This window comes from Teleopsis dalmanni, chromosome 2 (assembly GCF_002237135.1).
Source record: "Teleopsis dalmanni isolate 2A chromosome 2, ASM223713v2, whole genome shotgun sequence".
NCBI classification, from domain to species: Eukaryota; Metazoa; Arthropoda; class Insecta; order Diptera; family Diopsidae; genus Teleopsis; species Teleopsis dalmanni.
The window spans coordinates 3,490,118-3,502,317 of record NC_051847.1 but is presented as its reverse complement, the minus strand read 5'-3'; the positions used below and the strand labels follow the sequence as shown (position 1 = coordinate 3,502,317).

At 32.0% G+C, this 12,200-nt stretch overlaps 2 protein-coding genes and 1 long non-coding RNA gene across 3 annotated transcripts; 2 read left to right on the top strand and 1 right to left on the bottom strand.

Annotated features, from left to right (window-relative positions):
* Window positions 1-1,939: 1,939 nt before the first annotated feature.
* Window positions 1,940-2,982, bottom strand: LOC119677384. The gene is made up of 3 exons (XR_005252257.1): window positions 2,721-2,982; window positions 2,558-2,657; window positions 1,940-2,499 (listed from the first exon to the last, which is right to left on the bottom strand). It is a non-coding gene; the product is annotated as an uncharacterized LOC119677384 (long non-coding RNA).
* Window positions 2,983-3,401: 419 nt separating this feature from the next.
* On the top strand, window positions 3,402-8,014 carry LOC119678808 (venom serine protease-like). Its single transcript, XM_038090869.1, has 6 exons — window positions 3,402-3,841; window positions 5,987-6,213; window positions 6,278-6,599; window positions 6,717-6,815; window positions 6,872-7,037; window positions 7,547-8,014. The coding sequence occupies exons 1-6, from the start codon at window positions 3,805-3,807 to the stop codon at window positions 7,929-7,931; spliced, it is 1,236 nt and encodes a 411-aa protein (XP_037946797.1). The 5' UTR covers window positions 3,402-3,804; the 3' UTR covers window positions 7,932-8,014.
* Window positions 8,015-8,183: 169 nt separating this feature from the next.
* LOC119678809 (venom serine protease-like) lies at window positions 8,184-11,284 on the top strand. The gene is made up of 6 exons (XM_038090870.1): window positions 8,184-8,243; window positions 8,326-8,537; window positions 8,605-8,938; window positions 10,485-10,583; window positions 10,636-10,804; window positions 10,874-11,284. Exons 1-6 carry the CDS (start codon window positions 8,222-8,224, stop codon window positions 11,247-11,249), a joined length of 1,212 nt encoding a protein of 403 aa, XP_037946798.1. The 5' UTR covers window positions 8,184-8,221; the 3' UTR covers window positions 11,250-11,284.
* The last annotated feature ends 916 nt before the right edge of the window (window positions 11,285-12,200 follow it).

Genomic DNA, 12,200 nt, shown 5'->3' with positions numbered 1-12,200 from the left:
GGAATAGCAAATGAAAAAAGTTATATGCATGAACTACTAAAAACCTAATCTCCATAAAAAATATTGCATTAAAAATGCTAACTTCGTAATTTTCTAATAACAAAAATAGCACAAATTTTCCACCAATCGCTATTCTACTTTTCCGCCAATTAATTATTTATGCACTGCAACCATTCAACGGAGCACATTATTTACTTCACACAGACTTCACAACTCAACGGCACACTGTCCTGTCCCTATGCACTACCCTATATGCATGCAAACGCACACATAAACACACAGGCAAACACCACACGATGAAGCTATCCACAAAAAGTGCGTAACACCACACTTACAACCCACAATTGTGCGTTAAGCTGATTGGTGAAAAACTGTTAAGTGTGAGTGCATATGTGCTGCGTCTGTGTGTTTGTGTGTTGGCTTATGTATGCGTGTGAGTGGTAAAACCACAAAAGCACAGCCCCAAACTTAATAGTAAACGCTAAAACAAAAACAACATTAGCACTAACAACAACAACAACAACAACAAACAATATGAGAAAAATGTTAGTTTTTTTAGTTTTTGTTGTTGTTGTAAAAGGTAATTAAAAATTCGTAGTAAAACAGTAAAACGTTACAGCCGCACCAACAACAATGTAGTGCGCACTAACAACAAATGTAGCAGCATCTGCAATAGGTTTAGTTTGATAATTTTTGCAGAGTAAATTGTTAGGTACTTGTTTCTATGCTTGTGAGGGAGACAGGGGAGCTTTTATGTTTGGTTAAAGGTTTTTGCTGCGGTTTGCATTAATGTTGCTTCGCCTGTTTTTTTGTTTTTTTTTTGTTTTTTTATTTTTATTATTTTTTCATTTTTTGAGTGCTTTGCTTCAACTAGAAAAAAAGTCCGAATCGCATTGAAAATAAAATGTAGTAAAAAGCTGCAGCCTACATTTAGGCGCTGCTTGATATGTAATTTGTGCTGCCAGCGCTATTCATTCTATTTGATCGCCTCTTCATCTAAAATGGGTTTTAGTTGGTTTTTGCTGCACGTTTGCGTTTTTATTAAACTCAATTAGAGCTTTACACAATTTTTCATATAATATCTTTTAACGATTATTTTTCGTTTTTGTTTTTATTTTTGTTTTTGTTAAGTTTCATATTTACTACTACACTTTCGGATTTAGAGTGTTTTAAATTTAATTGCTTAATTACAGCTTTGCATTTTTATCGTAGTAACTTTTTATACCGCGTTATGTATTTCACTCGTTTCTCGTAATCAATAAATATTCGGAACAGATTTAGAATTTTAAATATAAATGAAAAGTATATTAATGACGTACGCGAGTATAACAGCATTAGAGACAAACGAATTATAGACATAGTTTTGATAACACATATATATTGGAACATATGTGGAATTAAGAAAATCATTTAAATGCAAAATGAGTCTTATCAGAAAAGTCTGTTTCTTCTTCTAATTCTAAAAAAAATTTTGATATTTTAATGTGAGGATGAGAATAATCGTCGAGTCTTCTGAGATCATGACACAATGAGAAACCACAAATCTAAGCTAATCATTTTGCTGCATACGTCAAAATCACTGCCTATAGTTATCGCTCATGTCAGGTACCTATACTCTGGGTAATAGTAATAGCACTTTTTTAAGAACTCCATCAATAAATACATGCATTATTTGATATTAAAATATCTGAAATCTTCTGTACTATTCATATAGATTATTACATCAGAAATTTATACTTATATTATAATCACCTAATAAAGAAGTTAACACGATACCGATTTACCAAGCACGCTTATTAAACTTTTGATTCAAATAAATTTTTAATAAAATACTTTGAACAAATCTTTTTATTAAGCAATATGTTAATGAAGACATATTTCGAAATATCGGAATTTAAAGTTAAATATTTTTACTTAAAAATACTCGTCAAGTAAACACGCCATCTATGTTAGTTATTGTTGCGAAAGTATAATATTTGAAAAACTCTTCCATAGAATTATGAACTGATCACCAATTAGAAAACTGAAATCCACCCATATTATTAATCAACACTTCATTAAATATACTACAACACCTACGCTTATTTAAAATTCTTAATAATATATATAGCCGTTTATATCAAACATTTATTGAATCCCGTGATAAATGATATCTAAAGTCTAAAAGTCTGAAATGACTTAGATACTTCCGATTTACTGGCCAGTGATCTATCAACATCGATACGAATTCTGCCAATATGATATTTTCGCAATATAAGTTTCCCTTCCGATAAATTATAACTTGACCATATTCGTTCGGATTTTTCTCAGCCCATTCGATTTTCCATTAATAAATACTACATGCAGCTTACTTCAAAATAGGTTACGCTAGGGTAAGATATTAGTTGCCCCTTATAATGCCGTCAAAGCTACCAGGGAAAAGGAAGCTTTACTTACGATTACTTTCATTGTGACTCAATGTACCATCATTGAGCTCCCAGTTGAATTGATTCAGATTAACTACAAGTATCATTACATTTATATTATATATTATATATAATGCTTCTATTTCTCTTACCATATCTATTATTAGATAAAATCATTCAGTGTATGACGAAAACTTACAGATGAGATAACTTTAAGGTTACCCAAATTATAGTTATTTACAGTATAATGAACTAAGATAAATTTTACATAATAGTTTCGATCTTTTGTAATCAGTAAGTCATTGTAATACTCACATACAAAAGGTAAACAATACGTTTCCCGGTTCTAGTGATAACGGTGCCAACCTTACGCTAGGTCAGGCTTTGGCCTTGCTACTTCTTTACCAGTCACTCAATTTGCTGTGCTCCACTTACGCTTTTGGCTCCCCGCAATGCGTTCTAACACCAAAACGCGGAACCGTCACAATTGCCAAATGAAAGTATTTCCCACCCACATTGCTCCACGGCGCTTATCTTTATTACATGCAATTGGAGCTGCGGCTAAATTCCGCTGAAAATGCAAGCAATAAACTGTGAACTCAGTATCTGCAAGATACTTTGCTTATCGAAATTTCGTTAACATTTCGCTACTATTTCGTTGAGCGATCGAGTAACGTCGAAACGCGGGGACAGCTGTCAAGTTCAAAAACATTTCAATTCTTTGAGATACAATAACTCAATATTGTTTACTGTTCTGAAATTATTTGCACAATTGTTAATTATGAAAGCTGAAAAATGCGAAGACACAGCCGAACAATAAATAAGAATATTAGAAGTCGTAAACGGAAGACAGAAAATATTTGCAATTTATTTAATATCAGTTTTCATTTTTATTTTATTTTATTTTTATTATAATTGAATATTGCAATTATAATGAGGTTCGATTAGTTAAGTAATTTGGTTTAAAAGCTCCGCAAAAGTGTGCCCTTCTTCAATTCGCAGGCAAATTTCCAACGGTGAACTCCACTAAGAGGAAGAAATAAAAAACTCTAAGTAATCTGTGCCACATTTTGGAAAAATAAAAAAAAAAAATATTCAGATACTTTTAAAGAATAAACAAGATTCGTGGTTGTTTATTATATTTAAATAATTTTGTTTTCGTTTGGTGTTTTAAATAAATTAAATTTTTTTCTTGTTTTAATTTATATCTCTCGTATTATCACCTGCTTAAAGTAAATTCCAAAAGCCATTTATACTTCTATTATCTTTTCCTCGTACTTTGAGATAATAGATAGTCTGTTTTGCTGACTGTTCAGTTGACTCGTATCTAAACAATTAAAACGGCTGAAATTACAGTGAATCTTATTAGTCGACGTCTGTCAGCGTCTAATTAGAGAAGATGTCGGGTTTGGAAATCCTTCCGGCTGCTTTCAGTGGTTTGTGAAATATTTTATAAATAATCAATTTATTTAAAAAGTGCTAAAATAAGTGTTTGAACAAAGAAAATATCCTTTCTAATAAAAGTAAAAACTATAAAGACGAATACTTTCAAAAGTGACAGAATAATTAAGTGAACCGCTTTCGAATCCAAATTAATTCAAATATAAAAAAACTCAAATAATAAAAATATCTACTGACGAATAATTTTAATTTAATTTTAATATATAAAATTTTTAATTTTCATTTAAATATATTTCATTACCAAACTGTGATCATTTTGAATATATCTTGTGGTTGTGATCTATAGCTAAAATGTTAATGCGAGAGTATACAAATATATGTGAAATTGCAATAAATATTAATAAATATTAGATTAAAAAAACTATATATTAGATAGCGGTTATAAAAAGAAAAAAATCCTTTGATTAAAATAATTTAATAAATCACATACGAAATAACTGCCACTTAACAGCACTTAAAAACTGAAGAATTAAATTCGCAAATAAACTATTTAGTAAACCTCTGTATATATACTTACGGTATTAAAACAAATATATTATTAAACAATAAAAAATATAATTAAAATTAAATAAATAAATACATTTATTTATTTGACTTTTTATTAAAAGTTCTGTATAAAGCAATAGGCCAAGCAAAAGCATCTGCTTTAAAAAGTATTATTTAAGAAGCAGTATTTGCTTTAATATTTTTTAATTTATTTATTATCATTTTATTGTAGACTATTTTACTTATTCTTGCATTTACCTATGTATTATTTATAAATTGTTGAAATTAAAATTCTTCTATCTTATCACCATTCCTATTCAAAGTTGAAGTTTTGGTGAAGAATATAAAAATTTTAATTAATCATTTTATTCAATTTAATAATTTTATAAATAAGTATATAAATGTGAAGCTAAATATGAGATTTATTCCATCAAAATAATAATAATAAAAATAATTAATAATTAGAATAATCATCATTATATTTCCCTGCACAAGAATCCACAATGGGTTTTGACTTCCTCCACAAGCTAACTCCATTTTGCTGTATATCTCTCTAGCTCTCTAGTTTCGATAAACTACAACACTTAAAAAATGTGAAAATATATCATCTTCATTATCCTTGGGAGTTCCTAACAAATAATTTTATTTACGAATTAAAAAAAAAAGCTTGAGGTAGATGGACTTAGCATACATGAAGATCAAGAGCTTGCCTTTATGCGACAAGGCACTGAAATTTAAATTAGAACACAAACTCCATCACTACTTGTAGATAGTAGTACATTTGCACGATTGAAACTGATCGTGATATTATCATGTGTCCACATGACCAGACTATAGTGAGAAGGTGCTCAGATAACCAACTCGAAGTTCATATTATCAGAACTATATTAAAACTTCTGTTTTACGCATGGAGTATTCTTCTTTAATGAAATCCAAAGTATAATAACATTTAAATTATCCGCAGTCGGAGGAAATAGTTTTAATTTAAAAGACGGATTTGAATTATTGAAATACCGACCCCTAACCATGTTAGTGGTACGTAAATTTTATAAGTATTCCGAGATTATCTGCACCTGCAATTGTGCTATTGAAGTAAAACAATATCTATATATTTAAGGACTACAACTACAACAACGTTATCATATCTTTAGACTCTTATTATTTAGGGAATATCGAGGACATGTATATTATACCAAAAAGTAAAGCTACTCAATATCAATTCTTATCGCTATATTATGTTTAATACCGTAGTCAGTTGTAAAAGTAATTATTCCCATATCTATATGGTTAAATGGAATTGTAACAGTCTTATAGTCATTCCTATCCTTTTACCCAATCCTCTTAGCCTCATTAAAGAAATTAAGAAGTTCTTCTTATTGTCTTTTCTGTTTAATACCTCTTTCCAGTCTTTCTGTTTTTGGGTTTAGTCACAATGGTCTGACTACTCACATCCCAACCCTCAAATAAAAAACAAAACAAACAGTCTTAAAAACGGTTCTTTAGTTCAAAATAAAATAACTCCCACATAATGATAACGAAAGCAACATTTGAAGCTAAATTAGTTTCTTCACAATTATTTACTAAATTTATATAATATATGAATATATGTATAATATTTTTGTTCTTAAATATAGCAAAAAGCCTGCTGTTGCTACTCACGTTTTTATTTGCGCACATATGCACCATTGAAGCTGCTTTATTTGATGGATGCGATCATCAATACAATATTAATGCCGGCAAATCGGTTTTGCAATCTCCATACTATGATAGTTATTATCCCGCAGGTACTTCCTGCCGTTACAAGTTCATAGCGCCTCTGGACTATGAAATACAAGTCAACTGCACTATTGATACCGACAAGGTAATTCTAATAGAATAAAACGACATACATTCATGGGATCGAAACTGATCAAACTTTATCGTAGAATGGAAATCAATGTTCGACAGAATTTTTTTACTTGGCACGTGATGGCGATGTTCAATTGCGTGGCTCTGAGCAGTTCTGTGGTCAAGGAACTTTTGTTAGAAAGTCTGTATTTCGCTCAGTCACCATGGCTTACGTATCCTACGGATCGTGGGGTCGTTTCTCTTGTGATTTATATGCTAAACCACAAGCCTGCGATTGTGGATGGTCCGTGAATACAAGAATTGTCAATGGTCAAGAAACAAGTGTTAACGAATTTCCAGGCATGGTGGCACTTAAGGACCTTGACACCAATCTACCACTTTTCTGTGGAGGTTCAATCGGTATGTTTAGAAGCTTTTGATCATTAATATATTTATATTATTGTCTTTTTATTATTTGGATTCATTGTTAAGTTTTGTATTATATATAAACTTTGTTACATATTATTTCTTATTTAGTGGCTCACTATTACATACTAACTGCTGCCCACTGTACTCGACAGCAGCCAAGTGCTTCCAGAATTCAGGCACTTGTTGGAGACCATGATCTTTCATCCTGTAATTTTTTGCTTTTATATTCAATTAGTAGATTTTTTAATCATTCTTTTCAATAGCAACCGAGTCAAGATATGCAGAAACATATGCTATTGCAAGTATCATAGAGCATCCCGGTTACACATCGGACCCAGTATCAAATGATATTGCACTTCTGAGAACTGTTCAACCCATAGAATGGTCACGTGGTGTCGGACCCATTTGTTTACCACCACCTGCGAATGCGTAAGTATATGGGATGACTCTGGTATTAGCTTTTAAAACAAATATTTTTCTTTTAATTCCATTCTTTAAAATCTCAAGTGGTTTTGTGTTTGTTTTAATTTTTTTTTTTTTTTGATTGTGTATTGTATATATTTCTACCCATCCGTTTTTATATATAATATTTACCCCATATTCATACTTAATAATTTTATTGCTACTTAAATTATTCTTTTTTCCCTCATATTAAACAAAAATAGTTCCCATCCTATAAGGGTTCCAAGTACAAACACATTTTTTCGGTTCAGCCTATATTTCTTTACTTTTTCTTTAGCATCAGAATCATGTTTCTCTTATATATACACATACGAAGAAATACATGTATCAACAATGTATTAATCTTATTAATCTTGTTTTCCTCAAGTTCTCTGTTGCATACCACTCTCCAATAAAACTCATTCCCACTTATTTTTCCTTATTAGCAGAGTCAATCACAGTTCTTATCGTCGTTTCTCGATTTCACTCTCTTACAGTTATGACACATTTGACTATGACTATGTTGACGTTGCCGGCTGGGGTACGATTTCCTTTGGTGGAGCTATTTCCAATAAATTGCAAAAAGTAAACTTAATGATCTTGGATCAGAATACATGCCAGCAAGCCTATCAGGGTGTTTCGATTTCTACATCTCAGATGTGCACTTATGATTATACGGGAAGTAGTCGCGACAGCTGTCAATTCGATTCGGGCGGTCCCGTTATTAAACGTGGTGCACGCATGTTCTTATTGGGTTGCATCAGTTTCGGCAACATTTGCGGTCAAGGCGGATATGCTACAGGGATCAACACGCGCATTACGTCTTATCTTGCATGGATAAATGCTAACATCCAATATACTTCGTGCATCGTTACTATGTAGACTGGAAGCGAATAAAAAAATACTTTTATGAAATGTGAATAAGATTGGGCAATAAAATTGTAAATAAAAAGATATTTGTTTTATGATAACTGAGTTTAATTTCCCGAAGTCGAGATATTGTTTATGAGTGTGTTTGTGTGTAAATAAGACAGTGTAAATTGCAGCCAATGGATGAAGTGACGCAATTTTAATGAAGCTTAAATTTCGCAACATACACTTAATACGAAGTCTTATAGTTACCAAAATACCAAAAAATAATTTAGTTTGAATTCTTCTGCTGAATAATAAAGATGAAGTCGGAAACACGAACAAGTGAGTTTGATAGTTAAAAAGGAATACAAGTTAGTCTCTAGTTTTGAGATACATATCTCACCCATTTTATTTATCCATGTAGTAATTAGTGCAATTTATCTGTGGCTATTATTTTTCACCACCTCAACTGCTCAGGAATGCAGACCACAACAGTATCAGATGTACTCTACACAGCAGGTGCTCAATATAACCTCTCCTAACTATCCGAATGCATATACGCCAGGTAGTAGTTGCCGTTACAAAATACTTGCGCCTTTGGACCACGTGGTAATACTTAATTGCGTGTTTGAAGTGGTAAGTGAATTCCTAAACACCAACCATCAAGCTTTTCCCTTCACTTTTCACTTTTTTTACTCTGAAGTATCCTAATTCATGTGGCTCTGAAAACTTTTACGTCTCTCGTGATGGGGATTTTCAATATCGGGATGCCGAAATATTTTGCAGCAGTGGCAGTATTAGACGCACCTCACTTTTCCGGTCTATAACCTTCGCCTATTCTTCAATAGCAACTACAACGAACTTACGTGGACGTTTCTTTTGTCAAGCAATAACACGACCCCAGTCCTGTGATTGTGGTTGGTCATTTACACCCAGGATCACAAATGGGCAGGAAGCTAACAAGCATGAATATCCATCTATGGTTGCTTTGCGCGATATCACATCTCCACAGCTCATTTTTTGTGGTGGCAATATAAGTACGTACAAATATTCCACTTCATTTAAATACAGATTATGAGTTTCATCGAACTTTCATACTAAAATCTCATTTATGATTCGTATAAATCAACATTTTTCTCTTGATAAGGTTTCAATTATAACAGATAGATTGTTAGTACTACGTGGTCTTTATTATGGGAACTTGAACAAGTAGTTCATTTATTGCTATGACACTTATCGGAGAACGCACATTTCCTCTTCTGTAACCTAATATTAACAAAACACATTCATATTGTTAAGTCCTTTTGTATACGAAGAATCAATCAGTAACGAAACCAAAGAAAAGTAATCTTGAGAGACTATCAGGCAACTATCAAAAAATTTAAATCTCAAGAAAATAGAGTGCTTAGCAAAGCTGAATGTGTTGAAAAGGTGGAAATAATCACATATGAACTCTTGGAGTCCGAGTTAAGTAGGTATCAATTTGGGATTCTTCAGGTTACTAAATAAAAAAGCAGGATCGATGCTTGCAGGTCCAGTACCCATATGAACACAAAAAGAGAGAAAATTATTAGCTTCAAAGTTACTTGGAATCCTTGGATGGATACTCAACATCTTATGATAAGTAAAACTTTAAAAAATAGTACAAGTGCTACTATTTATTGAATCAATAGTGACTGTAAGTCCGAGTTGTGAGCACAATAGATTTGAAGGTAGCGATAAAATATCCTCCTTTTATTAAAATAATAATAATCACATAGTCAAGCTCCCTTCAAAGATCCTGTTATATCAAAACGTACATATTTGTACTAAAAGTCTGCGAAAAATGATTTCTCAAGTAAATTTTTGATCCAATATGCGAAAAATAACTTATGTTATGTAGCGATATTATAAATGACTATTATATGGATATTATAAAGAAATCCCACAAATTAATAGACAGGACTCAGGAGATAATACGATGAAAATAATACGGTTAACGAAATACTGAAAGTACAATTCGAGAGAATTGAAAACTGAAGTAGACTGAATAATAAATCGACTAAATCGAATAATAAACTGAATAAATCGACTATGTTCCTATATGGTTTATCTATTAATCAAAGTAGCAACATTGTGATGAATATATAATTAAATCCTTGGAGTTTCTAATATTATTACTACTCTCTTTGAAAATAGGCCCACTTCACTCAGTTGTTAAAACAAAGCATGAAGCATAGTAATTAAAGGTCTATATCGTCTATATCCATGAAGAGACATAAAGTTGATTAACTGAATTCAAATAATTATAAATAAAATTAATATATATATATATATATATAGATATTCATAAGTTTGAGAGCTAAAAGCCCATTTTTTCCAAAACCAAATTCAAGTTGTGTAAATAATGAGACATTTTGTGTTATTTCACGATATTAAATAACAAACATTTATCTAAACTATTTATTCTATTAAGTTCAACACCTTCAACTTAGTTAATATCTGTTGTCAAATTCATTTTTTTTTTTAATAATTATGAGAAATTGAAGCCATATGTACTTCTATGTACGCAAGTCTGACCTATTATTTCATTTCTACATTCAGTTAGCCATCGGCACATACTAACGGCTGCACATTGCACGAGTACTCATCGGGATCCATCCAGAATAATGGCTTATGCGGGTGACCACGATTTGAGTAGTAGTAAGTGAGCTGACCATATATTCTGCATTCTTCCAATTAATTTATTTTTTAGCTACAGAATCGGCTTTCGCTGCTCAGTATAACATTCAACAAATTATACAGCATCCAGGTTACATATCCAACTCCGCAGCAGTTGCTAATGACATCGCGCTATTGGTTACCAGTCGAATTATCGAATGGTCCCGAGGCGTTGGACCGGTTTGCCTGCCATATCGACAATCGTTAGTTGCTTCATATGTATTTTACTACTCGTATATAGTTATATTAATACTTTGTGATTTCTTCCTCAGAGCGGAGTCTTTTACGTATTTATATGTTAATGTTGCTGGTTGGGGTACACTTACCTTCGCCGGCTCGAAGTCCAATACTTTGCAGAAGGCAGAGCTACTTACGATGGACAATCGGGCCTGCCAAATACAATACAATTCCACCATTTTACCTTCGCAGATCTGCACTTATGACTACAGCGGTACGGGAAGAGACTCCTGCCAGTATGACTCCGGTGGTCCAGTAATACAGAAGCAGACACGCATGTACCTCATAGGCATCATAAGTTTCGGACGTACTTGTGGCACTCGTTATGCCGTCGGCGTCAATACTAGAATCACCGCATTTTTGAACTGGATTTGGAGCTATGTGGGTGGAAACAATATTTGTGTTATTTAATGAAAAAATATTATCATAATAAAAGCGCAGGGAGCACAAAGGATTATTTCTCATTTTTCTTTTTTTTTTTATTATTTAAAAATAAATTAACTTCAGTGTAATTTAGGCACATTTTATGGTTTATAATATTTTGCACTTTCTTTGATAAGAAACTATTTTTCTTTAGTCTGACTAAGTTGCCTAGCCTTGTTGACAAAAGTCTTAATTTGCATTTAAATTGAAAAGCCTATGTCCTTGGAGTGGCAAAAGTCTTAGTGTTAACTGGAAAAGTATTCATTCTTCATTCAAATGTACGCATTTTATTCTGATATACACGTAACTGAGATGTTCGGGCAGGACTTGTACGACGAATTTCTGCTTCTATATCTCGAAACTGTGCACAGTTTCCGTAGTCTTCGTGCCAAGTGCCAAGTGTGAAGGAGCATATTTCGTTGGAAATGGAAATTTTATAATTGAATTTATACTGTCACACAAAATTAAATATTAAATTAATTTGATGCTTTCAAAAATAGCTTCATTTTAACGAAGTCATAAACTAAGAATATCTGCAATCTGAATTGCATGCATAATTCTTGACAGCAGTTTTGAATTAAAGCTGGCTTTCCTGTTTCAGCTGTTGGAGAGTCCAAGTGAAACCTAATCTCTTACAATTTGTCGCAAATTTCAAACTGACGAATTGGATGTTGATAGAAATAGTATAATTCTGGCCTATGCTCTTGCATAAAACGGTGTGATTAATGAAAATACATGAGAAAGTAGTAATTGAAATTATAAAAATAAAGTAAAAGATGCAATACTTCTTAAATGAGAGCAATGTCACGAGTGGACCCTATTAATATTCAAGCTTACCGAATACAAATATAAAATAAACTACAGTTCATACTAAAACTACCTTATATCCTCATAACTTATATAAAAGTTCCTTAAGAGAGAGAGAGAGAGAGAGAGAGA

What these genes read in the sequence shown, in the direction of transcription:
- LOC119678808 (XM_038090869.1), top strand. Translation starts at nt 3,805, where the DNA reads ATGTCGGGTTTGGAAATCCTTCCGGCTGCTTTCAGTG. An exon ending in CCTTCCGGCTGCTTTCAGTG is followed by an intron (nt 3,842 to 5,986) that starts GTTTGTGAAATA and finishes TCTTAAATATAG; the next exon opens with CAAAAAGCCTGCTGTTGCTA. An exon ending in GCACTATTGATACCGACAAG is followed by an intron (nt 6,214 to 6,277) that starts GTAATTCTAATA and finishes ACTTTATCGTAG; the next exon opens with AATGGAAATCAATGTTCGAC.
- LOC119678809 (XM_038090870.1), top strand. Translation starts at nt 8,222, where the DNA reads ATGAAGTCGGAAACACGAACAA. An exon ending in TTTTTGTGGTGGCAATATAA is followed by an intron (nt 8,939 to 10,484) that starts GTACGTACAAAT and finishes TTCTACATTCAG; the next exon opens with TTAGCCATCGGCACATACTA. An exon ending in TGACCACGATTTGAGTAGTA is followed by an intron (nt 10,584 to 10,635) that starts GTAAGTGAGCTG and finishes TTTATTTTTTAG; the next exon opens with CTACAGAATCGGCTTTCGCT.